This window comes from Mandrillus leucophaeus, unplaced genomic scaffold (genome assembly GCF_000951045.1).
Source record: "Mandrillus leucophaeus isolate KB7577 unplaced genomic scaffold, Mleu.le_1.0 Scaffold332, whole genome shotgun sequence".
Lineage (NCBI taxonomy): Eukaryota > Metazoa > Chordata > Mammalia > Primates > Cercopithecidae > Mandrillus > Mandrillus leucophaeus.
In genome coordinates this window covers 961,440-987,939 of record NW_012103499.1, presented here as the reverse complement: position 1 = coordinate 987,939, position 26,500 = coordinate 961,440, and the positions used below count along the sequence as shown (strand labels likewise).

The 26,500-nt window shown below is 42.6% G+C and overlaps 1 protein-coding gene across 4 annotated transcripts in view; it reads left to right on the top strand.

The window, feature by feature from the left end:
• R3HDM2 (R3H domain containing 2) overlaps positions 1 to 26,500 on the top strand; it is a 165,215-nt gene that overhangs the window by 114,453 nt on the left and 24,262 nt on the right. For 2 of the 4 annotated variants that reach the window (XM_011988547.1, XM_011988548.1), the window contains 10 exons: positions 3,748 to 3,834; positions 4,458 to 4,584; positions 5,760 to 5,838; positions 6,537 to 6,596; positions 7,368 to 7,508; positions 8,403 to 8,511; positions 14,875 to 14,906; positions 15,005 to 15,058; positions 19,847 to 20,079; positions 23,444 to 23,616. In XM_011988547.1, the coding sequence (XP_011843937.1) occupies positions 3,748 to 3,834; positions 4,458 to 4,584; positions 5,760 to 5,838; positions 6,537 to 6,596; positions 7,368 to 7,508; positions 8,403 to 8,511; positions 14,875 to 14,906; positions 15,005 to 15,058; positions 19,847 to 20,079; positions 23,444 to 23,616 (1,095 nt within the window). Of the gene's footprint in view, positions 1 to 3,747; positions 3,835 to 4,457; positions 4,585 to 5,759; positions 5,839 to 6,536; positions 6,597 to 7,367; positions 7,509 to 8,402; positions 8,512 to 11,249; positions 11,346 to 14,874; positions 14,907 to 15,004; positions 15,059 to 19,846; positions 20,080 to 23,443; positions 23,617 to 26,500 lie in introns of all 4 variants that reach the window. The other 2 variants (XM_011988546.1, XM_011988549.1) reach the window with 2 other exon arrangements.

Sequence of the window (26,500 nt, the reverse complement as noted above, 5' to 3'; positions counted from 1 at the left end):
CCACCTCAGACTCCCAGGTACCTGGGACTACAGGTGCATGCCACCACACATGGATAATTTTTTTTCTTTTTCCTTTTATTTTTTTCTTTCTTTTTTCTTTTCTTTTTTTGTAGAGATGGGATTTCGCCTTGTTGCCCAGGCTGGTCTCAAACTCCTGAGCTCAAGGGATCCGCCTGCCTCGGCCTCCTGAAGTGCTGGGGTTACAGGCATGAGCCACCACATCTGACCATCTTCTGATTCTCTTACTTAATGGTGAATGGTGATTTGACTGTAGATGGCCTGTAGTCCCTTTCCAGTCACAGTTGCTAGAGTTGTAGGTTGTAGGGAGAAACTCACATCAATTAGTCTTCATCATGGTTTGGCTGTTGTTGTAATGGTTTTTACAGTTAGTGCTTTTTCTTTCTAAACATGTGTTGTTTTTAACTTACATGTTGATTTTCTTCCACCTTTAATATTTTCCAATTCCCTTCTAACAGAGGCGGACATCTAACCATGGTCATGCCAGGAAAAGAGCCAAGGTGAGAGCCCTTCCTCTGTAGCTTCTTTTCTAATGTTATTAGTAATACATTTCACAAGTGGACTTGTCATGAATATCTAGTTTGTTCAGATTATGTAGGCAGAGTTTTCTCACCTGTACTCTGTACCCCAATTGTGAACCTGCATAATACACACATGTACACCTACACATACACACCTCTAATGGAAACTGTATGCATACATAGGTGTATACACATTTGATGCCTGAAAGGCTGCCCAGCTGGAGCCTTCCACAGAGCCTGAAAGAACTGGATACTAGTTGTGCTGAAATATCAGTTTCTCTGCTCACTCCTAGCTTCTCTAGGAGAATGGCTGCTTATATGAGTCTTACAAACCCTTCCTTTTTTTTTTTCCCTTGTAAATTTTCTTTAAGATTAAATCCTGCCCACTAAGAAAAATGACTCAACATTTTTGGATATCCTAAAAATACAGGCTTTTTTTTTTTTCCTGCTAATGTTTTACTTTTTTTTTTTGGAGTTTTTTGCTCTGTTGCCCAGGCTTGAGTGCAATGGCGCAATCTTGGCTCACTGCAACTTCCGCCTCCCGGGTTCAAGCGATTCTCCTGCCTCAACCTCCCAAGTAGCTGAGCTTATAGGCATGCATCAGCATGCCCGGCTAATTTTGTATTTTTAGTAGAAACGGGGTTTCACCATGTTGGTCAGGCTGGTTTGGAGCTCCTGACCTCAAGTGATCCGCCTACCTCAGCCTCCCAAAGTACTGGGATTACAGGCATGAGCCACCACGCCCAGCTTCGAACTCTCAACCTCAGGTGATCCACCTGCCTCAGCCCCACAAAGTGCTCAGATTACAGGCATGAGCCACCATGCCTGGCTATTTTTCTTTTTTTTTTGAGATGGAGTCTCACTCTGTAGCTGGAGTGCAGTGGTGCGATCTCGGCTCACTACAACCTCCGCCTTCCTTGTTCAAGTGATTCTCATGCCTCAGCCTCCCAAGTAGCTGGGCTTACAGGCACACACCACTATGCCAGGCTAATTTTTGTGTTTTTAGTAGAGATGGGATTTTGCCATGTCACCCAGGCTGTTCTTGAACTCCTGGGCTGAAGCGATCCACCTGTCTTGGCCTCACAAAGTGCCAGGATTACAGGCATGAGCCACTGTACCCAGCTAACTTAATGTTTCACTTTTTAGGGGCAGGAAGAGGATTTTGCTTTTAATCATTACGTGATACAATTAGCACCTCACAGATTATTTTAAGCAGAGTTATCAGGGAAGACTACATGTGTTAGTATGTGATAGGTGTCTAATTTAGCTGGGAAGCAGTAAAGTATTAAATTTTTCTTGCATTGGGAAGAATTGCCTCCAAAAGTAATAATTAAGGTTGGCTACTCTGTTCCTCCAAAAAAATAATGATAGAATTTGGAGAGTGGCTCAGCTACTGTGTGACTTGAGTTTGAAGAAGGCCAAGAACTAAAAATTGGCTCTGTGGCTTGTCTTGCGTGGCCTGATCCATAGTGATGGGCTTGATGTTAAAGTTCAAAACAGAGGTTACTTAGTGCTACTTTAGTTCCTCTCAAATTTTTTGGGATAAGTAAGACAGCTATTATCTCCATTTTACAGATGAGGAAACTTGGGCTATAGGGATTGAGTGGCTTAACAAAGTGCATTCAGTAGGAAGTGGCAGAATTAGGCATGAAGTTAATTCTTCAGGCTCACAAGTTCTTTCCTCTGTACTGCACTACCTGGAGCATACCTGTCATGTTTTGTGCTTTGGTGTTTATTGTAATCCTTGGTTTTATTTTGTATTGAGTCTCAGTAAATGTTTCTAGGTAGATTTCTGATGAGTCACCCTACAGTTTTTAGCTTTGGGTGGGTCACTAGGAGAGAAATGACTTGCATAGTGGATTTCTGATATTTTTAGGATTCACCAGCTAGCAGAAGTAAAGCAGGCAAGTTAGGTTTTATTGCATTAAATCCCAAGTATTAATAAAGTTTTATCTATCTTTTTTTTGTTTGTTTGTTTTTGGTTTTTTGAGATAGGGTCTCACTCTATTGCCCAGGTTGGAGTGCAGTGGCATGATCACAGCTCACTGCAGCCTCAACCTCCCAGGCTCAAGCAGTGCTCCCACCTCAGCCTCCCGAGTAGCTGGGACCACAGTCATGTGCCACCATAGCCAGCTAATTTTTTTTTTTTTTTTTTTTTGAGACGGAGTCTTGCTCTGTCGCCCAGGCTGGAGTGCAGTGGCGCAATCTTGGCTCACTGCAACCTCCGCCTCCTGGGCTCACGCCATTCTCCTGCCTCAGCCTCCCGAGCAGCTGGGACTACAGGTGTCCGCCACCACACCCGGCTAATTTTTTTGTATTTTTAGTAGAGACAGGGTTTCACCATGTTCGCCAGGATGGTCTCGATCTCCTGACCTCGTGATCCGCTCGCCTCGGCCTCCCAAAGTGCTGGGATTACAGGCATGAGCCACTGCGCCCGGCCAATTTTTAAAAAAAATTTTTTTAGAGATAGGGTCTCACTATGTTGCCCAGACTGTGACCTCCTGGCCTCAAGTGGTCCTCCTACCTCGGCCTTCCGAAATGCCAGGTTTACAGGTGTGAGCCACCATGCTTGGCCTGTCTTTCTCTTACTCTTTTCTTAGACACTTCTTTCCATACCCTTGGCATCTCAGGTTTAGAGTCATTTAGCATTTATTGTCTACTGTATGCTAAGCACTATTTAATGATATGTATATTTACATACTATATATTATCTAATTCTCACAACAGGTTTTTAGATAATTTTAGGTATTTATCGCCATTTTCCTGAGGAAAAACAGAGACCTGGAGAGGTAAGGTAATTTGCTCAGGGTCTCATAGCTTGTAAGTACAAAACCAGGAGTTGAAGCTAGGACTTTTGGCTCTCAGCCCCATTGTGTTTCTACTATGCTATGTTGATGTGTATTTGCATAAAGTTCTGAGACTGAAATTAGAGTACGGGGCTGAAGAGAGAAGAGGGCTAAGTGAAATGGTTTCCTACCATCTGTCCACGTAGCCAGTTTGTACATGTCTACTGTTGTAAGCAAGAGAAGTATCTTTCAAGTGAATCAGGAACTGGTGAGTAGGACCCATCCCTTGTTTAATGGAAACAGCAAGTAACAGAGCCAAAGAGGACACTTTTCATTCAGCCAAAAGCTTTCTGAATATTCACCAAGGGAAGAAAGATATAAGATATATATAAAAAAACAAAACTGAAAATTGTTTTTTTCAGTCTAATTCCAAGCTAAAGTTGGTGCGCAGCCTGGCAGTGTGTGAGGAGTCCTCCACCCCATTTGCTGATGGGCCATTAGAAACCCAGGTAGGTCATTTGCAGGAGTAAGTGTGGCTTTTGCGCTTGGCAGTTTTTTGGTAAAATGTAGTACAGCAATCACAGCAACATCAGACTTGAAAATCAGGGTAGAAGGTACTTCAGAACAAAGCTGTTGTACTAAAACAGGGCATGGTCTCTCCTCCCAGCTGCGGGTTCCAGTGGCAGTGGCAGTGCTGACAGATCTGTGCCAGGGAGGAGGGGAACCCTAAAAAAGAAAAAAGAAAATAACCCTAGCATAGCTGACAGCATGAAGTATAGGACTTCATATCTTGACCACCTAGGATGATGCAGACAAGAAGATCCCAGAGCTAGATCTTATTTTCTTATGTGTACCCTCCCGCTCTGGTGGTTAGAACCATTCCCATCCAACACCTATGCCAAGAACAGCCTGTGTAATTTGAGCTCTCCATAAAGTAGGCTGTGCTTGCTGGCAGAAAAAGCTGTGCCTCTACCCTCTTGATAGAACAAAACTAAAACAGTTTAATTAGCAAAATAACACTAATCTGTAAGAGAGAGCTGCCACCCCAATATTTACCTTGTTTGAGATTCCAAGGGAGCTGCAAGAAAGTTAAAATCCTTTTCCCCCTTTGATTATCCTTTTTCCTCTTAAGGATATAATTCAATTGCACATCAGTTGCCCTTCTGACAAGGAGGAAGAAAAGTCCACAAAAGATGTCTCTGAAAAGGAAGACAAGGACAAAAACAAAGAAAAGATCCCAAGAAAGATGCTGTCCAGAGGTGAGGAGTTTTTCCCATCTCTTATCTGTTCTAGGGCTGTGCCCTTTGCTTTTATCCTGAAGCCTGGTACCTGCTAGCCTTACTGGCCCATCAATTTGTAGTGTTCTGCTAACTTGGTTGCTTGAGGAGATGCCTAACTAGGTTACTTTCTTTGTTTCTGTAACTGAACCTGCCTTAGGAGCTCGCATGCCACAGACAGCTACTCCATATGCATTGGCATTATCCATGGGAGGACAATGTAGTCAATTCTGATTTTACTTGTGCTCTGGAATAATGGTGACATTGATCATCATTGGTAGCAAATCCTCCAGATGCCATTTATATTTTGGTTTGGGGATGGCTAGGGTGATATTTGTTTATTTATTTTTATTGTTATTTTTTTGAGACAGAGTCTCCCTCTGTCGCCCAGGCTGGAGTGCAGTGGCATGATCTTGGCTCACTGCAACCTTTGCCTCCCAAGTTCAAGCGATTTTCTTGCCTCAGCCTCCCGAGTAGCTGGGACTACAGGCACATGACACCACACCTAGCAAACTTTTGTATTTTTGTAGAGATATTTAGTTTCACTATGATGGCCAGGCTGGTCTCGAACTCCTAACCTCAGGTGATCTACCGACCTTGACCTCCCAAAGTGCTGGGATTACAAGTGTGAGCCACTGCACCTGGCCTGTTTTTTTTTTTTTAATAATGCAGATTTGTCTCTAATTATTCGACTGTCTTTGCCTTTAAACTCTTGTACTGGTAGCAAAAAGACATAGTCCATAAAAATGATCATTGATTAGAAAAGGCAAACAGGATTAAAAAATAATGTTTGGGCATATTTACTGAGATTCTGGAAAATTCAGCCCTGACTGCCCTTACCTGGAATTTATTTTCCTTAATAAAACCTGCTTTGTTTTGATCAGGACGTTCAGTAAATACCTATTGATGACAGATGGCTTTTCAGTGTAATATTGATGTAATACTATGGCCCAGATTGTTTCTTCTGTCATTTTGATGTGGAATTTTGGGATCTAGCACATCAAGGTCATTCTGGATTTTATGTTAAAACCCTGGAAGTTTGATTTTGCTTTCCTATTCTTGTATCTCTTGGTTAGGTTGTGGACTTCTGCTTAGGATTAGATAGCATGCAAAGCAGTTTCATTTATTTTAAATTTCTTTTGTTGTGGTGGTTCTAGACTCCAGCCAGGAATATACGGACTCCACTGGAATAGACCTACATGAATTTCTTGTAAATACACTGAAAAAGAACCCAAGGTAATAACATGATGGGTATAAGAGGAAAAGGGGTTAGAGGATAGCAAGATTCCAAGAGGCCAAATGGCTTTCCAGAATTTTTCCATTCTTAGAATCTAGGATGCTCATCTCCCTGTCCCCCCAGTATTTGTCAGGTATAGTTTTATATTCTGTGAGGGATTCAAAATACTCTCACATTGAGGTTTCTGTTTTCAGAAGAATTGGGGAAAATTCTGTGAAAGAAGAATGCAGAAACAGAGAAATATGAAGGCTTGGAAGTACAGTGATTAAAAAGCACACATTGGGAGTGATAGTAAGAGGAGCTAAAATAAAAAGCACAGAAAGAAAAAACAGTTGATTGTACATAAGCTAAATTATAATTCCTTTAAAATTCTGTATATAACAAGATGGAATATAGAATGACGATTAGATTTATAACGTGTGTTTATATGAATATGTTGCTAACAGTAAGATTTCTGATATGGTATAACAAAGTATATGATTGAAGGACCTGCAAAATGTATACTCGGGTTGTTTTTCTTTTTAAAAATATTATAAAACAGGCAAGTGAGGCTTAGCAGCGTTATGGTTCATTACTGGGTTTGGATATATACCTTTTTCAACTTCTATAATGAGCAAGTTGTGTTTTCAATCCCTGCTTTCAATGTCTATGGGAGGGCTGCTTTTTGTTTTGTTTTGTTTTAATCTTTTTTAAACAGGGACAGAATGATGCTGCTAAAATTAGAACAGGAGATTCTGGAATTTATTAACGACAACAAGTAAGTTACTTGCATGAAATACATATTTAGATGTGGGAGGGGGCACTGGAAATAAATTTAGGTACAATTTTAGGAGATGTTTCCCTTGAAGTGTGATTTTTGAAAACATACTGAAGTTTTTAAGTTATTATGTAGATTTCAGTTGAAAAATAATTTATATCTTTTCAGCAGCTCGCCCTTGTCCCAGATTTTACTATTCTTAAATGTCTTCCTTTTTCTTTATCAAACATCATCTAGGTGGGTGGGACCTAGGGCTTAATAAGTAGTCTTTTTTTTTTGAGACAATCTTTCTTTGTCGCCTAGGCTGGAGTGCCATGGTACAGTCTTCACTCACTGCAATTCTGCCTCCTGGGTTCAAGTGATTCTTGTACCTCAGCCATTGTGTAGCTGGGATGATAGGCACATGCCTAGTTAATTTTTGTATTTTTTGTAGAGACGAGGTTTTGCCATGTTGACCAGGCTGGTCTTGAACTCCGGAACTCAATTGATCCACCCGCCTCGGCCTCCCGAAGTGCTGGGATTATGGGCATGAGCCACTGCACCCAGCAATGAGTAGTCTTAATGAGGAAAGTAGGTCATAGTAATCTGCAGAATACTGTAGATAAAGAAACTGAGAGAAACCTGTTTGGTTCCCATTTAGTAAATATCCGTATTTCTTACGTCTGTTTCTCCTAAGAAACTTTCCACTTTAGACACTCGTAAGAAAAATTAAAATTGGTTTATTGCAGTTGTTTGTCTTATTTCACTTTTTTCCCCCGTGTTTCCCTTCAGTAATCAGTTCAAGAAGTTCCCTCAGATGACCTCATATCACCGGATGCTATTACACCGGGTAGCTGCCTATTTTGGGATGGACCACAATGTTGATCAAACTGGGAAAGCTGTCATCATCAACAAAACTAGTAACACAAGAATGTAAGGGAGGAAACCATGGTTTGGGAAGACTTCCTTGGGATAACCTGCTGGGTTGGAAGAGGAAGGTGTAGGATCAGGATGTCTCTTGCAGATGGCTGGGCGTGGTGGCTCACGCCTGTAATCCCAGCACTTTGGGAGGCCAAGATGGGAAGACTGCTTGAAGCCAGGAGTTCGAGACCAGCCTGGTCAACATAGCAAGATCCTATCTCTATTACTTTTTTTTAAAAAAAGTTTTAAAATGGCCGGGCGCAGTGGCTCACACCTGTAATCCCAGCATTTTGGGAGGCCGAGGCGGGTGGATCATGAGGTCAGGAGTTCAAGACCAGCCTGGCCAAGCTGTCTTGAAGCCAGCCTCTCTACTAAAAATATAAAAATTAGCCGGGCGCAGTGGCAGGTGCCTGTAATCCCAGCTACTCGGGAGGCTGAGGCAGGAGAATCGCTTGAACGCCGGCGGCAGAGGTTGTGGTGAGCCGAGATCACACCATGCACTCCAGCTTGGGTGATAGAGTGAGACTCCATCTCAAAAAATATATATATATTTTTAAGTATTTTGCCGGGAAGGGGTTTGAGGTTGGGGTTGGTTATATAATTAATTCCTACTCTTTCTGAGGCCTTGGAGATAGATTCTAGAGGGACTGGTGTTTCAGGAAGTCTGGCCTTAGCCTCTCTTCACTGATAGGACAGATATAACTATGGAGGAAGAGAAGTTATAGATGTATAAAGAACAGACCCTGAGGATTTCATTAAAACCTGCATGTGACTTTTTGGATTCCTTACTCCAGAAATTCCCTGAGTATGAGTTGTGTAATTTAGGAGAGCTGTACCTAATAGGTCTGCTTCCTAACAAAAGGGTCTTTGTCCTCCTTTCCTTTCACATTTCTCTCCAAATCTCAGCCCTGAACAGAGGTTTTCAGAACATATAAAGGATGAGAAGAATACAGAATTTCAACAGAGGTTCATTCTCAAGAGAGATGATGCCAGTATGGACCGAGATGATAACCAGGTGAAGAATGGAAAGGGGTGGGCCTATACAGAGAGATTGCAGTAAGAGAAACTGGGAAGGGAGAAGAATTTTTGTGGGATGGAGAAAACTCAAAATATCTTAGTACGGAGAAATGTATTGAGCTATACTGAGTTGGCTTTGGCTTAATGTTGAGAACTGTTTATTTGTTGAACTGGATGCCACCCTCTTAGCCCTAGAGAGACATGGTGCTGAGGTTTGCTAGGTGATCTCATTTGGCCTGGAACTCCTTGGGTCTGCCACTGACTTCTAACACCACATCATTTGGAATAAAGCAAGGTTGATCCCTGCCTCAGCCTTGATCCAGCTGTTGGTTTCATTCTTTTTTTTTTTTTTTTTTCTTTAATAGTTAGGGATTTCTTTGGGAACCACAAAAAGCTACTTTGTCCCACTTCAGCTCTTATCCTAGCTTAGGGCTAGCCTTGAACTGGCAAAGTTGTGATCTAATTTACCCAATTATAAAAGTGTTTCTGATCCCTTTCTGCAAACTCCTTAATCTTTTTCCAACTCCTTCCACCAAGGTGAGTGAGTTAATTTGACATTTGATGCTGGGAACCTCAGATAGATCCCCTTTGTGATCCACTGCTGTGGGAATAAGAAGGGAACAACCTATCCCGTCCCTTTAAATGGGCCTGGCTATTGCTTTGACCTCAAGCCTATCCTTTAGATAGTAAGTGATTATTTGGGGGTTAGCTAAGAAGGTTTAGATCCAGCCTGCCTCTGCTTGGCCTCCAAAAGGGATTAGATTTGAAGACCATGGTTGAGTAAAGCCTACATGAATCTTGCTAATTAATAACTATAATAATATCTTACCTCTAGTGTCAAAATTAGTTTTCTTGGGATATTATATGGTCTTGAGACCAGGACCTTTCCTGCTTGCTACTTGAGTATTTGAGGGAGTCCTTTTGAGAAAAGTGCCATTATCTACTGTGGACAAACACACTGGGACTGATTGAAAACAAAGAAACATACAAAAAGACAAAATTTTAAAAACGAGAAAGAGCCTTTCCATCCTGATGCCCTTCTCCATTTTCCAAAACCCTTTTTCTGTGGATCAGGAATTATTCAGGCCTAGAGGCACATTGGGGCAAAGTGGAGTCTGTCCCTATTGTGAACTTTTCATCTCTCAGCTTCAGGCTTGATCCAATAGGGTTGTTTCTGTGTACTTTCTGTCTGTGACGTTAATAATAAGCATAAAATTGCTATCTTATTGAGTGTTTTCCCTGAACTAGGCTGTGTTCTAAACACATTGTATGCATTATCTCTTTTAATCCTCTTCACAACCCAATACGGATGGGGGTTATTATCCCCACTTTACATATAAGAAAACTGAGGCTAAGAGATGTTAAGTTACTTGCGTAAAGTTATATTGCTGGGAGGTGGCAGAGCTGAGATTCTGCCTGACCTCAAAGGCCATTGTGTTCTTTCTACTTTGCCATTGGTTTACCTAGGGGCTGAGGACAATATAGCTCCTTGAGGTCCTGTGTCTTCTTGGAACTGAATTTATAAAAGGACATTTGGTAGGATTTAGGTTCTTGAAGCTAATGAGAACTAAATCTAGGCAAGGTTGATATTCTTGAAGTTATGGCTACCTTTGGAGATTGGTAAAGATCAAGAAGACCAGCCTAGAGCAGCAATCTCCTTAGTTGCTTCTTGTGAAGCTTTCAAAGCCTCTGGAGTGGAAGTCAGAATCTTTTATAATCTGGTGATATTCATTTGATGAGTTTTCTCCCTTAGAACTCCTTGCCTTCAAGAGCAGTACGGATAAGGATACTCTTATTACACCCTACCCTGGACAGTGTTGACCAGTTGCAGGCCAGGAGAGGAAAGATCATGATGAGGATTTAGATGGTAGGCTACTCAGAGGTGGTGATTTGCCCAGCCATCCCTTCTGGTTACCTCACTACATTTTCTAGAGAATGTAAGGTTCTTCTCTATCCTCCATTTTCTTCTTTTCCTTGTCGATCTCTCTCTCTCTCCCCTTCCTCCACTGTACCTTACTTCTCTTCCTTTCTCTGCCCCTCTTTCTATCTGTTCTCCTTTTCTTTCTCTTTGTTATTGCTCTGTTCTCTTTCTTCTTTATTTCTGTAATTTGTCTCTCCCCTTCCCCACCTCCAGTTAATATAGTTAAGATTAGGAAAAAAATGCTTAGACTTTGAGTTTAGCTTCGCCCTTGGGATTTCATTTCCAAGGCCCTCTTTGCTGAGCTGTGTGTGATTTGGGTCTTCAGGCCATGGCATTAGTGATTAATGAGGAATATTGCCAGGTGCTAGTTCTATAAACCTCCTCCTCTATGTTCAGCTCTGCTAAACACCTGTTTCTTCTCCCATTTCAGCTTCCGTCTATCCTTTGCTTTCCCTCTAAAGCAGTGTTGTCCCTTTTCCCAGGGCTATTTTCTCGATCCTTACTGACTGGAGGCTACCTGATTACTAGAGGGAAGCAACCCAGTCCTTATAAATAGTTGTTATTCTTGATACTGGGTGGGTGGGAGGGGTGGGGAGATGGAGAGTCCCCAGCCATCCAGAAAACCTGATCTCCCAAACTGCATGGTCAGATGTACCCAGTGAAACCTCTCCAGGACTGGAAATTTTATTCTTTTTTTTTTTTTCCATTTTTTTGATGGCAACTATAAACTTTCCCGGTTTCTCTTCCTTGCTGGTGTGCAGTGAGCTTGCAGTACGAGGAGAACTTAACTAGCTTAATTCTGCTCATCGATCTAGATCAGAGTTCCATTGCAGGATGGAAGGAGGAGCAAGTCAATAGAAGAGAGAGAGGAGGAATATCAAAGGGTCCGAGAGAGAATATTTGCCCGAGAGGTAAGTGTAGCATCTGAGAGTTGTCAGCCCATAGCTTTTAGCTCTTAAACGTTGGAACTGTGAATGGAATGAACCCTCCACAAATGTTTTTGGGTTTGTTTGTTTGTTTGTTTTATTTTAACCAACATCAGCCAACCCCAGATTTGATCTCTAAAACTAAATGTGGCTTATTGGGAAGCTGCAGATTTTCACTTATATTGTTTCAATACATTCTGCCATATGGTATACAAAGAGAACTAAAACTTGGAGTGGCTGAATTTGGTAAATTTGCCTAGACTGAAAATAGAAATGGTTTTGGCAGGGTCTGAATCTTGCCTCTAAAACCCTCCTCCTGCTTACCCTCTTTCACTCCCTCTATCCATTTTAGGCATCTTTGCTTCTAAGTGGAAGACATAGTGTTCACACAGGCTGTACATTCATCTTGTTTGACCAGCCTCGTTTTTAGGATATGTTGGTGATTGTTAGAGCACAGGTCTGGCATCCATTCTCTATGAGCTCCACATTCTGCATGCACAGAGAGTACCACTATTCCCTCCAGTCTCTACCTGAAAAGGAAGTCTCTTTCTTCCTATATTTCTTACCTTGCTTCCTACAGCAGGAGTAGCTCCTAGGGCTAAAAGCCAACATGAATCAGTTTAGGCAACGTTATTCTTAAATGTGTGGGCCACATCAAATATACTTGGTACCCCTGTATCTGGTTGCCTTTGCCTATCAGATTGAAGAGAAGAATAGCAGAAATTCAGGAAACATTGTGGGTGTACAAGAGGGAAACAAATCTCCAGAAAATGTAGTATCCAGATATGAGCACCATCTCACAATCACATGAGTAACAAAAGAGGGAAAACCAGTCTCCCTTCATTGTCAAAAGATGGTCAGGGTTTTCTTTGTTTTTTATTTTTATTTATTTATTTTTTTTTTAGATAGGGTTTTGCTTTGTCACCCAGGCTGCAGTACAGTGGCACAGTCACAGCTCACTGCAGCTTCAACCTCCTGGGCTCAAGCGATCCTCTTGCCTCAGCCTCCCGAGTAGCTGGGATTACAGGCACGCATTACCACGCCTGGCTAACTTTTTTATTTTTTGTAGAGACGGGGTCTCACTATGTTGCCCAGACTGGTCTCAAACTCCTGTGCTCAAGTGATCCTTTCACCTCAGCCTCCTAAAGTGCTGGGATCATAGGCATGAGCCACTGTGCCTGGCAAAAGATGGTCAGTTTTAATCAATATACTTAGATGAACACTACTCTCTTCCCATTCTCCCATTCTCCCCTTCTCACGAGGGAAATATAAATATATATAGATAGATATAGATATAGAGATATATATCTTTTCATCATCATCATTAGTTTAGAAAAATACTGTCTCCAACTAAAAAACTGAACAACTCTATGTACTTGCTCCATTGTCTCAGAGATCCTCACTGGGAACTGATATACAACAAACCTTCTGGCCCAAAGTCCAAGGAGAAGGAACCTTCTTACCTCAACTGTTGTGTAGACTTCCATTCTGAGTCAGAAAAGTCCATCTTCCAAATTATTCAATCATAGCCCAAAGAGGGTTCTCTACCTTTACCTACAAACCAACTAGATGGAATGAGAGGAGAAATTTGTACATGGCTGTGGCCAGCAGAACGGGTTGGTGGATAATAGTAGCAAGTACTGGTCGGGTGCAGTGGGTCACGCCTGTAATCCCAGCACTTTGGGAGGCCGAAGCAGACGGATCACCTGAGCTCGAGAGTTCGAGACCAACCTGACCATCATGGAGAAACCCCGTCTCTACTAAAAATACAAAATTAGCCAGGCATGGTGGCACATGCCTGTAATCCCAGCTACTCAGGGGGCTGAGGTAGGAGATTGCTCGAACCCGGGAGGCAGAGGTTGCGGTGAGCCAAGATTGTGCCATTGCACTCCAGCCTGGGCAACAAGAGCAAAACTCCGTCTCAAAAAAAAAAAGAAAAGAAAAAAAAGCAGCAAGCACTTATATAGCACTTACTATCTTTTAGGCATTGTTCTTAGTACTTGATATAGATTAACTCAGTCCTCATAGTAGGCCTATGAAGTAGTTTATATTATTTTCCTCATTTTATAAATGAGGAACTAAGGCACACAAAGGTTAAACAACCACCTAAGTTCACACTGCTAGTTAGCAAAAGAGCTAAGTATTTGAATTCAGCCTGGCTCCAGAGTCTACGCTCTTAACCCCCTAATGTAAACCACCTCTCAATAGCTTGCTCTGCTCTGGGCTCTTTAGATTAAGAAGTACCAGTGACATCGTAACCTAACTGACTATCTGTGATGTGTTCCTCTGCTTCACTTACACATGGAAAATGACTGCCCCACTATGATAGCCATTAGCAAAGCTACAGATGTTCTGAAAGCACAGACAATTTATACTAGGGTATTGGAGCTAATTATGTACAACACTGGACTGTATCTACCTACAACTATAACAAAGGCAAAGTTAGCTCTTCTCTTTTTTTTATCCTGATTTCTAGTCTTCAAGCCTCTACTAATGTATGTATTCTTCGTTAGATCCTTGTAGATTTATCACTTTGATTTCAGCACTTCTAACTCTTGTAGTGGTAGAGGCATCAGGAATCTCAGAAAGTCTAGACAAGGAACTATGGCCAAAGCCCATCATACTCCAAAGATTCCAAGTGGAGAGGAGCCTGGCTAAAGGAAGCTGATTAGGGGTGGAGTTGTGGGGTTGGGTGTGGGAGCAGGAGGCAGCCCATAAAGAAAGGAAGTGGCAAGAAGGGTGTTTGGATGGAAATGCTGCTGCTGCAGCCTTCTCTGGAGCCTGAGCTATATATTGGAAAAGCTGCCCAGCATAGGCTCTGCTCTGCATGGAGCTCACTCTGCTCAGCAGCTGGACACTCTTGGTACCTTTTCCTAAAGCTTGGGAATCCACCACAATGCTCACTTCACTCAGCTCAGTGGCTTTGTCAGGAAATGATCCCCAAAGGGAATGTTTCAGGCTTTTAATTTTCTCATTTTTTCTAGGCCCTGAAAAGTACCTCTTCCACAATATCCCACCCTCCTTGGGTCTCAGGTCAGAATGTCTTTCATTTTGGCCAATGTAGGAAACAGAAATGGAAAAGCCATTGAGGATGATTTCCAAAAACAAAGTTTCTTTCTCTTGTCTCCCTTTTCCCTTCCTTTGAACACACACTTTAGGACCGAGGACATGAGTTGTTATTCCCAGGTTACCAATAAATTTAGAGCTAAAAAGGAAATAATAATTAGGTTAATACTTTCCTCTTCCTCCTTTTCACACTCCTGCCTTTGTCAGCCTCTTTTTTTAAAAACACCTATCCGAAGGCTAAAACCACCAAATGCTCTTTCCCATTAAAGGTGAGAAGTCAGATTGGGTATGTGGGTGTGGGTCATCCTGTCCCTGGCCCCTCTCTCCCTGTTGGTGGGGTGAGCTTTGGTTTGAGGACCTTGGGTATTCATAGCATCATGGACATCCTTTTCGGTCATGCCATGCTGTTTTCTTATAAGTTATTTTCCGTTTTCTCCCCCTCACCTAGACTGGCCAGAACGGATATCTAAATGACATCAGGTTAGTACCACTTAGCATGTTCCCTGCTTCTCATTGAGCTTTGCCAGTGAGGTTAATATAATCCTGTAATGATGCTTTTCTTTGATGTTAACCAACAGACTCTCCAAAGAAGCCTTTTCTTCTAGCTCTCACAAGAGAAGGCAGATTTTTAGGTACCTCTGTGTGATCTATATCTCTCCTTTTTATTTTTAATTTTATTTTGTTTTGCTGTAATCTTTTCAGCAGAGTGGGTTTGCTCCATGCATGGCTGCTTGTGGAATAATTAAATTTGTGGTTTTTGCAACATTGGATATTTTTCCCCATTAAAAAAAAAATGGCTCCTGGTCAATGACTTTATTTGTATTGTTGCTGATTTCATTTTGAGTCCTAAATAGGTGGTGAAGGGGACCAAATAGGTGTGTCTGGGATAGGTACAGCTTCCTCCCAGAAATTTGCTGGAATTGGGCATTTTTGAAAGATTCAAACATATTTATAGTAAGGTAAAAGAATGGGCGTCTTCTGGCTAACCTTTTCTGAATCTGTTGAAAAGATGTGTAGACATTATTCCTGACCCAGCATATCTTAAAGATATCTTTAAGAAAAAATAACACATATATATATATAGAGAGAGAAAGAGAGAGAGACACATATACGGACACCTCTATGTATGTAGTTTTCTCTTGAGGCAATGTAATGTGTAAGAAAGATGACCTCAGAAAGGACCTGGCCAGGCACGGTGGCTCAGGCCGGTAATCCCAGCACATTGGGAGGCCGAAGTGGGTAGATCACGAGGTCAGGAGTTCAAGACCAGCTTGGCCAAGATGGTGAAACCCTGTCTGTACTAAAAATACAAAAATTAGCCAGGCGTGGTGGTAGGCACCTGTAATCCCAGCTACTCAGGAGGCTGAGGCAGAGAATTGCTTGAACCTGGGAGGCAGAGGTTGCAGTGAGCCGAGATCACGCCACTGCACTCCATCCAGCCTGAGCAACAGAGCAAGAATCCGTCTCAAAAAAAAAAAGGGACCTGTCTGCCTTAGAATGGACTTAAAGTGTGTCCTTCATATGATCATTACTTACTCTGAATGCTGGTGCAACCTGTTGTATTAACTTCCCCAGTTCCCAATGTTCTCCATTTCCCCGCAAAGCAGGTATACTACCCTCCCTTTCATTTCAGTCTCTCAATCCTACCCCAGAGGATAATACAAGGCAGTGTAAATAGAATAGGGTCTAGTCTGTTACCAACTCATTTTAGGTATATTCTTCCCAATTTACCAATAGAAAAACTAGAAAATACTGAGAACCTGAGTATTTAACACTAGAATTCAGGTCTAACCCCTTTTCCAAAGGGTTTCTCTCTTACTGACTACTACACTTGATAAGGACTGTCTGACTAACTCAGATTTGAGATCTCACTCCTAGTACTCTAGTTGTCCTTTCTCTGTTGTCCTTTCTAAAGCTAGCCAAACCATGTGGAAATTGGGATAGTGAGATTTCCCATTCTTAGGTAGAGGATTTTCCATCTTTCTCAAGTCTTTTTTTCTTAGGCTATCCTGCCCTGCAGTTCATCTGAAAACCCCAGGCAGAGAGGGCCTTGCATTGTTGGTGGTAGTAGAGATAGATCGAGTCCCCTTCATTAAAAACAAAAAACAAAAAAACCAAGATTCCTGTTTCACAGTCTACACTTTGGGGTCATAGATCATCCCAGGATAACTATAAGAAATAGGAGTTTTAAACCAACTCCTATGTGTGAATTAATGCACAGTGCTTTACAGTCACCAGAGTATACTTTATCTGATTCAGTTCTCTCAACATCCTAATTTGGTCAGCTGGTTTACATGTAAGAAGACAAAAGCAGAGAGATTAAGTGAATAGCCCGAGTTTACATGGCTAATAGAAGCAAAAATGGAGCTGATTCGTAGTTTAGTGTCCTCTTCACTACACCACACCAGCTCTCTACAGATGTCACCCCTTCCTCTCTTAGTAGTGTTACATTTGGAGCCCTAATCCAGATTCACTGATTAGAATGATGCTCTTTTTAGTGCTGTGGACCATCAGACTACATCAAACTGCAGATAATAGTTTGAAAGATCTACTGAGCAGGTGCAGCCCTTTCCTCTCCAGACTTCTTTTTTTTCTTCTCTTTTTTTTTTTGAGACGGAGTTTCGTTCTTGTTGCCCAGGCTGGAGTGCAAGGGCGTGATCTCGGCTCACTGCAACCTCCGTCTCCCAGGTTCAAGCAATTCTCCTGCCTCAGCCTCCTGAGTAGCTAGGATTACAGGCATGCACCACCACGCCCGGCTAATTTTGTATTTTTAGTAGAGATGGGGTTTCTCCATGTTAAGGCTGGTCTCAAACTCCTGACCTCAGGTGATCCGCCCACCTCGGTCTCCCAAAGTCCTGGAATTACAGGCGTGAGCCACCACGCCTCTCTAGACCTTTTAAGCTACTGGTTTTCAAACTGAGCTTTGATTGATGATCTAGGTCATCTAAAATGCAGCATCATGGGCACTTAAGAGAATAATTTCTTCCTCTACTTGGATACTAGTCCAAAATGCTAATGTTTAGAAGCTGATCTTCTCTAATTGCTTTACACCTTTCTGGCCCAGTTTATGTTTGTGAAACAAATACCTGTAAACCAAACTCCATCATCCACATTGACAATAACATGGCAGCTCCCCAGTTCTTTGGAAGAGTCTGCTCCATTGACAAATAAACCACAGTGAGGCCTTACTGATGTTTATTGCCACCTCTTCGACAGGCATCTTTACCCATTCCCCAGACCCAACAAGCTGAACTTTTCACCAGCACTAAATCTGCTTGTAAAAACTAATCAGCTGTGATGTTATACGAATATGAGATGTGACTGCTCTTTATCCTTTATCTCCATCTCTCCAACATACACACAATCCAATATAGTGCTCAGAATTGAATCTGGGTAGCTTTCCCTAATTATTTTTATTTGTAGAGAGGGAAAATTGATCTTTTTCCTGCCAAGACTCAACTTAGATTCTCCAAGTCTCAGGGTAGTAGTGTGCTAACCCAGGTTAGTCAGAAGATCATCAGGCAGTCTACATTTTGAGCGTTTGGTCATCACTGTCTTGGGGAAACTGGATTAGTATAGAAGTGCTGCCATTTTGGCCCTAACTTTTCAAGGTATTTGGTTTAAAGTTGCCTTGTTCACTGTCTACCTCTAGTAGCAAGAGAAAATAAATGGCAGGATTTCCTTTTCAGTGGAAAAGGCCTTTAGGACTTGTCTTGCAAAATTCAAGCTCTAATGTCTAATGAGCAGCCTCATCTATTGCCACTGCTGTATTCCCTTACCCCACAAACACTCATTTTTATTGAGTCCTCTTAGTATACTTGCCTTTGTCCATTGAGATGTAGCTATTGTCTCTCACTTCAGGTCTGGTTTTGTTCCTGAAGAGTACCTAACTTACACTTCTTTCTTGTTTCCCATTCTACTTTTGACATTCCAAGGAAAGGGGTAAAGCTTTGGAGAAACAAATATTTTTTAATTCGCTAACTATATAGAGAGAGGCATTTAAGTGCTTACACACACACACACAGACACACACACACACTCACTCTTGGGGTTGCAGAGAAGAATTAGCATGTTCCTAACCCGTTGTGCCAGTGTATTCTTAGCTCATCGTGATTGGCTTCACTAAAACCTAAAAGAAGGACCCTCGCATGTATTTTGCCCATTTTTTCTACAGTGTCTTTAGCGTAGGTATTCTAATAAAGAAAGGTGTTTTCTTCAATATTAACACGCTTAAGAAAAACGCCTTTCTGTATTAAAATAACTCTGAGCCTAGTGCCTTTGGAGCCAGTGGGATTGGAATGGGATTTTCTATTTGCTTTTGAGGGGATGGTGGTAAAAAGAAGGGAGCCCAAACTACAATGATTTTTTGCTTAATTATTCCTTGGTATACCTACCAAAATCTGTAATTGTTATCATTTGGTTTCCTTAGGTCATTAGTTGTTGGGGATGTGGGGTATGAAAGAAAAATTGCTGGGTCTTTGTTGCTTAATGATTAAGAAGCAATGAGAGCTCAACAAGACAGGGTTTTCAGGCCAACCTGGCTATCTTGAGGCATACAGCTGTTAATAATCAGACAGTGATTGTAACATCACGATAACCCTGATGTTTCCAGAGCCAAATAAGAGAGGGAGAATCCCTTTCCTTAATAGTTTTGCTTAGGGAGATAGGATTATGAATATGAAGGCAACTAGGCACAGTCAGCCCCCCTGCTCCTTGCCCTCCTGAGTCCCAAGAGCGTATTTGCTGAAGACTTTAGCGCTTAGAGATCCTGAAACCAATTGTTCGCAGACAGTAACATGGAATTTCCACAAAACAGGTTGGATCAATCCTAGACTATCAAACTGAGTTTTCCATAGTGCCCCTTTAGTTCACTATACTCTTCTTGCAACTCCTGGAAGGGTGGCCATAAGCAGCACCTCTGCTGGCTTAGACATGTGGACATGTGTTATGTGGAAGACCCGTTGTGGGTTTTATCCATGTCATTGGCTACTCCTGTCTTTTAGCAATAGCAACTTCTAGGAGTCCTTTTATTTTAAGAACTTTCAGAAGAAACTGGTATCCCTCTGTTCCCCATTATTTCTTGCATGTGTGGGATTACCCTCAGAGGGTGGGGAAGAGACCACAGCCAATCTCAGCATCATGTATATGGTTTCCCATCCACCTCTGGTCTGATGTATTAAATTAGTTGCCAGCACACTGTCTTCCAGATTTGCCTCTGTGTTATTTGTTACTGTACTGGATCTTGTTCTGTCTGCTCTCATCAACACTTAGTTGGCCAGCCAACTAACAATAAGTCAGTGTCCATCCTCCCTTTAATTCTTATTCATTCTTTATTATTGAGAGAATAGAAATGAATTATCTCCTAGCCCTTCTGCTAAAATGGTGGGTGGGAGGAGCTCTGACCACTATGGTCTCTGCAGGGGGAACCGTGAAGGGCTGAGCCGTACCTCAAGCAGCCGCCAGAGCAGCACAGACAGCGAACTCAAATCCCTGGAGCCACGCCCTTGGAGCAGCACAGACTCTGATGGCTCTGTCCGGAGCATGCGACCCCCTGTCACCAAAGCCAGCAGCTTCAGTGGAATCTCTATCCTTACCCGAGGTGACAGTATCGGCAGCAGTAAAGGCAGCAGTGCAGGAAGGATCGCCAGGCCAGGTATTACAGCTTCTTTTCTTCCTGTCATATCCATCCCTTCTTGCTTGTCTCCTGTGAAACATCACTGTTACTTAACTTTTTTTTTTTTTTTGAGACAGTCTCCTCTGTTGCCCAGGCTGTAGTGCAGTAGTGTGATCTCAGCTCACTGCAACCTCCGCCTCCCGGGTTCAAGAGATTCTCCTGCCTCAGCCTCTTGCATAGCTGGGATTACAGGCTTGTGCCACCACGCCTGACTAATTTTTGAATTTTTAGTAGAGGTGAGGTTTCACCATGTTGGTCAGGCTGGTCTCGAACTCCTGGCCTGAGGTGATTCACCTGCCTCAGCCCTCCAAAGTGCTGGGATTACAGGCGTGAGTCACCGTGCCCAGCCCTTATTTACTTTTAATAAAACATTTGTCCCAGTATAGTTTCCTGGAAATCTAATACAGCCATGCAAAGGGAAATTTGAATTTTGGATCCATTGTCCTTGCTTGGATTTAGTCCTCCTCATTTTCTTTCAAACCTTATGCCTGATTGAAAAAAAGAAAAAAAAAAAAGAATTGATTGTGATTAGATTATTTTCTTTGATTTTCATCTAAGGTGGAACATCCATATCAGCCTAGGTCTCAAGTTATATACTAAGATAAAAATGATAGCCACTTTCATTCTGTGACTCTTGAGATTGTAGAGGCTTTGTAGAGCAGAGGGAATCCTTAGAGTTTAGTTGTTTGTAATTAATTGATACTAGCCAATAGGCTAGAATTTAGAGGGATGCTGCTATGGCTGCTTCCCTGGAGCTCAGTCACTGGAAAGGAGCAGACATTTCTATGTTCCACATGAAAGCTCTGTAACCACCCATCAGCTCTCCATCTATTTCTGCTGCACTCTTAGCAGAAGGGCATTTAGACCTCTTATTTCATCATCCTTCTCTCTTTGAAGAATTGCTTGAATCTCATCCCAGAAGTTCTGTAGTTATTATCAAAAGGCATCAGTAGTGCTGAAGATTTTGCCTCTGACCCCTAGGTCTCTGCTGCCCTTCTCTGTTACCTCCTTTCTAATCCCACTGCCTCAGCCTTTATCCAGGCTTTTATTTTCTTTTATGTAACTATGACACTGGTGCCCAAACTGATATCTCTACTCCATTCTCAGCTCTTTTTATTGATTTTTTTTTTTTTTTTACTTTTTCAAGAGTTGGGGTCTTGCTATCACCCAGGCTGGATTGCAGTGGCACCATCATAGCTTACTGCAGCCTTGAACTCCTGGGCCCAAATGATCCTCCCACTTCAGACTCCCAAGTAGCTGGGATTACAGATGTGAGCCATTGTGCCTGGTTGCTTAGCCCTTTTTAGAGCCAGTTTGCCAATCTAAAACAGATCTAAACACATCAGTGCTCCTTAAAAATGTTCATTTCTGCATCATCACCTGAATAGTAAAATCCAAACTACTTAATATAACATAACTTTCTGACTCCGGTTTGCCATTGCTGTCTAATATCCAGATCTTTCCTTCTTTCCAACCATTTCTTTCTTTTTCTTTTTTTCTTTTTTTTTGAGATGGAGTCTCGCTCTTGTTGTGCAATGGCATGACCTTGGCTCACTGCAACCTCCGCCTCCCAGGTTCAAGCGACTCTCCTGCCTCAGCCTTTCAAGTAGCTGGGATCACAGGCACCTGCCACCATGCCCGGCTAATTTTTTGTATTTTTACAAAATTTTGGTAGAGATGGGGTTTCACCATGTTGGCCAAGCTGGTCTCAAACTCCTGATGTCAGGTGATCCACCCACCTCAGCCTCCCAAAGTGCTGGGATTATAGGCATGAGCCACCACACCCACCAACCATTTCTTGAATATGACATTAGCTTTGTTCCCTCTTGGTCTTACAAGCATCTGTCATTCTTCAACCCCAGCTTTCCTGCTGACCTCTCTTTAAATCCTTTCCTGACCCTCCCAGGAGTTTTTGCTTCCTCATCTTTGCTTTCATACAACTTTGTCAATATCACTGATGTATTCCTTATCCTTACCAGATTATAATTGTCGTGCGGATGTCTATCTCCCATCAGAAGTGCCTGTGCTGTTGGCCAGGCATGGTGGCTCACACCTGTCATCTTAGCACTCTGGGAGGCAGAGGCAGGCGGGTCACTTGAGGCCAGGGGTTCGAAACCAGCCTGGCCAACAAGGCAAAACCCCGTCTCTACCAAAAACATCAAAATTAGCTGGGCGTGGTGGTGGGTGCCTGTAATTCCAGCTACTTGGGAGGCTGCGGCAGAAGAATCGCTTGAACCTGGGAGGTGGAGGTTGCAGTGAGCCAAGATTGTGCTACTGCACTCCAGCCTGGGCGACAGAGTGAGACTCTGTCTCAAAGAAAGAAATAAGTTCCTCTGCTGTTAAGGGCAAGGACTGTGTTTCACTCATCTTTATGTCTTTAGTTCATTATACAGTGCCTGGCACATAGTAGATATTCAGTAAAAGTATGTTGTGTTGAATGAGTTCATGCCTTGAGAGCCTAGAAATGTGGAAAATAGTTGGATAAAGTTATGTGTATGCATGTGCCCATGTGTATGCTTGAAGTTTTCTCAGCAACTTTTTTTTTTTTTTTTGAGACTGAGTCTCACTCTTGTTGCCCAGGCTGGAGTGTCATGATGCGATCTCAGCTTACTGCAACCTCCACCTCCTGGGTTCAAGCGATTCTCCTGTCTCAGCCTCCCAGGTAGCTGGGATTACAGGCGCCCACCCCCAAGCTCAGATAATTTTTAGTAGAGATGGAGTTTCACTGTGTTGGCCAGGCTGGTCTCAAACTCCTGACCTCAGGTGATCCACCCGCCTCAGCCTCCCAAAGTGCTGGGATTATAGGTGTGAGCCACCACACCCGCCCCTCAGCAACTTTTATAAGAGATGTTGCAAATTGAGAAGAAAGCAAAGAGAAAACAGATCTCTCTCTGTCTCTAGCAAGAAAACAGATCTCTCTCTCTCTCTCTAGCAAAATCTCTCTAGCAAAAAGACAGATCTCTTAAGAGACCAAAAATCTGTGCTTTCCCAGAAAGTAAGCATTCATGTTTTCAGCTATCTAAGTGTGATGGACAGATTCCAGGCACTTCAGGGGAGGTGCTTCAGCAGCCTCACATTTTGTTCAATTTCATAACCAAACATTGACAGTCAAGGTGGTTCCTGTCCCTAGGGAGCAAAAGCCTGCAAAGGGGAGGACTGGCATCAGCAAGGCAGCTGAAATGCATCTGTGCTTATATGTGAATCTTCAAAAGACAGTAGGGGAGGGGACAAAAGGGAATAAAGAGGAAAGACAAAGAAAAAGTAGAGCCCTCTAAGCCTTCCAGGGATAATGTGTTCATGGCTTGTGCTTAACAACTTTTCGTGGGTTTCTTCTTTGCCTTAGGTATGGCACTAGGTGCCCCAGAAGTGTGCAACCAGGTCACCTCATCCCAGTCTGTCCGGGGCCTTCTCCCTTGTACTGCCCAGCAGCAGCAGCAGCAGCAGCAGCAGCAACTTCCTGCTCTCCCGCCCACGCCTCAGCAACAGCCACCCTTGAATAATCACATGATCTCACAGGTGAGTCACCACTCAGTGTCAGAGTCCTCTCCACTCTGATTCAAGCAAACTTTAGATGTACCGTCATGTTTCTTGTGCTGTGGGTGGCAGGAAGGATCAGTTTTTGGAGACATGCCACTCTCTCCCCCATTTCTCATTTGTTAGTTGTGGGGAAAGAAGAACCTTGGGCAAAGATTTTGCCGAATAACTCTTAGTAGAGTCAGCTTGGGGGTTTTTTGCTTTATATTTCTTCCTCTGCCTCCTGAACATTGTCAGTAGAATCTTTTATTTCATACCACATTTCTACTATGCCCCATCTCCCTCTATGTCCGTGTGTAATTAACAAGGCATTTTTTTCCATTACATCTATATATGGAACTTGAAAAGATTATAACTTCCACCATCATCTGGCCAACTATGTGGACCCTTAAACACGTATTTATGTGTTGGGGTTTGGGGAAAAAATAAATAACACTCAAGACCCCTGCCATACATATGTCATGAAACACAAAGACTCCAAATGTTGTCTTTGTTTTCCATGACTCAAAAGGGCTGTATCCTTCTCATTCTGTTGCTGGACTGGTAAATGTTGGTACCAACTAGAGTTTAAGTGAAGTTTTGCATCTGTGGAGACCAGGAAGGTCATCTAAGAATCAGGTCCTGTTCTAAACCAGAACTTTAGTATTCTGTTTTATTTTTTTCTTTTAATTTTTAAAAAATGTATTGTTGTTACTATTATTTTGAGACAGGATCCTGCTTATGTTGCCTAGGCTGGTCTCAAACTCATGGGCTCAAGTGATCCTCCCTCCTCATCCTCCTAAAGTGCTGAGATTACAGGCATGAGCCATCATGCCTGGCCAGTGTCATTAACATGACTATGTTTAAAAGTCACCTTAAGGCCGGGCGTGGTGGCTCAAGCCTGCAATCCCAGCACTTCGGGAGGCTGAGGCGGGTGAATCGCCTGAGGTCAGGAGTTCAAGACCAGCCTGACCAACATGGTGAAACCCAGTCCCTACTAAAAATACAAAAATTAGCCAGGTATGGTGGCGGGCGCCTGTAATCCCAGTTACTAGGGAGCCTGAGGCAGGAGAATCGCTTGAACCCATGAGGCGGAGGTTGTGGTGAGCTGAGATCGCGCCACTGCTCTCTAGCCTGGGTGACAGAGTAAGACCCTGTCTTAAAAAACAAACAAAAAAAAGTCACCTTAATAATCTGAGCAGAGCTGTGCTGAGATCTTCACTTACTCTCTTCTCACATGAATAGAGCTCTTTGTGAGGAGAGCCCCATACTTTATCCTGAAGTATTCTCTTGTAGCTGGGAAGCCTATATGTCTGCGGTCTTTTCTGCTGCAGTTTACATTGTCATTTCACCTCCCAGGCTCCCTTATCCCCCTGCTTATTAGTCCAGCTTGGCCTTAGATATATTTCTTCCCTAGGTGTAAGAAGCAAGTCCCAAACACTAATACCCCATGAACTAGAAACTAGAGTGCAAAGACCCCAGAATGGCCCAGTATTGCCCTATCTCAAATATTGTGAAATGAAGCTGAAATAAAGAACAGTGAAGATCTAGGAAATCCTACTTTGTGTCTAAATGTAATTTGCATGCAAGTCATTGCAGCCCTCTATCTTAGTCTAAGTCAGTTCTTTCTATAGTCCTAACTTTCTTGTTCTACCACCATCTACCCCAGTAAGTCTCGTTCGCTTCAGTTTACCTTGCTCCCTACTGAAGCATAGTGTGTTTGTGTTCTTTTCTCTGTCTGTGTCTTAATTCAAACCTGTAAGTAGGTAAACTGTGCTTCTCCTTCTGCTGTCTGCTACTGTGTTTTTTTATGTGTATGACTTGCTTTTCCAAAGTCCTAATATTTTCTGGGGTTTTTTCCCCTAAAAGGTGTATTTTAATAGTCTTGCTCCCTTTTCTCCCTCTTAGTCTCCCATCTGCCTCCACCTTCCACCTATCATCTCATACCTAGAAACAGACAGCAAGAGTGGGAGAGGAATAAAGAGATAAGAGAAGAACCATTTGGGACTGAAATTTATACAGAATGTCCAAGTGACTGGCCCTAAACCCCAATCTTCTACTCAGGTTCTATTCCTGCTACTGGATTGTGAGGGTCAGTTGGTCGATCGTTGGCTTGGCTTATCTCCTGTGGGGAGTGTGGTGCCAGGTTAGGTGCTATAGCTTGGGGGTAAGGGAACACTACTTAGTGCAGAGATTCGTGTTCTCTTCGAAATTCATTCTTGAGATTAATTGTGATCACTAACTCCAAATGAAAGAATCTTATCCAAGTTTTGATGCCCTATAAGCATTTATGGAAGCTGCTAAAAATTATCCCACCTTCTCACTGTATGTATCTCCTTTTTTCTTCTTCTCCACTTTTTCACCCTTTTTATTTTTTTACTCTTCTTTCTACTGCCATTTTCTTTCTTTCTTTTGCTTTCTTTTTCCCTGATTGGCCTTCAGCACTGGGGGTTTCCTAGACCGAAGCTGCTGAGCCTGAGAATAATTATTGTTCAGTTTCTAATGGCACATAACTGTGCACGGATTAAAGAAGTGATCATGTGCACACACAAACACCACTGTGCTTATTCTAAAGCTTTTCCTGTAGAAGAAAAACTTTGAGACTGGGTGCGGTAGCTCACGCCTGTAATCCCAGCACTTTGGGAGGCTGAGGAGGGCAGATTACTTGAAACCAGAAGTTTGAGACCAGCCTGGCCAACCTGGTGAAGCACCGTCTCTACTAAAAATACAGAAATTAGCTGGGTGTGGTGGTGCACGTCTGTAATCCCAGCCTCTTGGGAGGCTGAAGCATGAGAATCACTTGACCCTGGGAGGTAGAGGTTGCAGTCAACTGAGATTGCACCACTGTACTCCAGCCTGGGCAACACAGCGAGACTCTGCCTAAAAA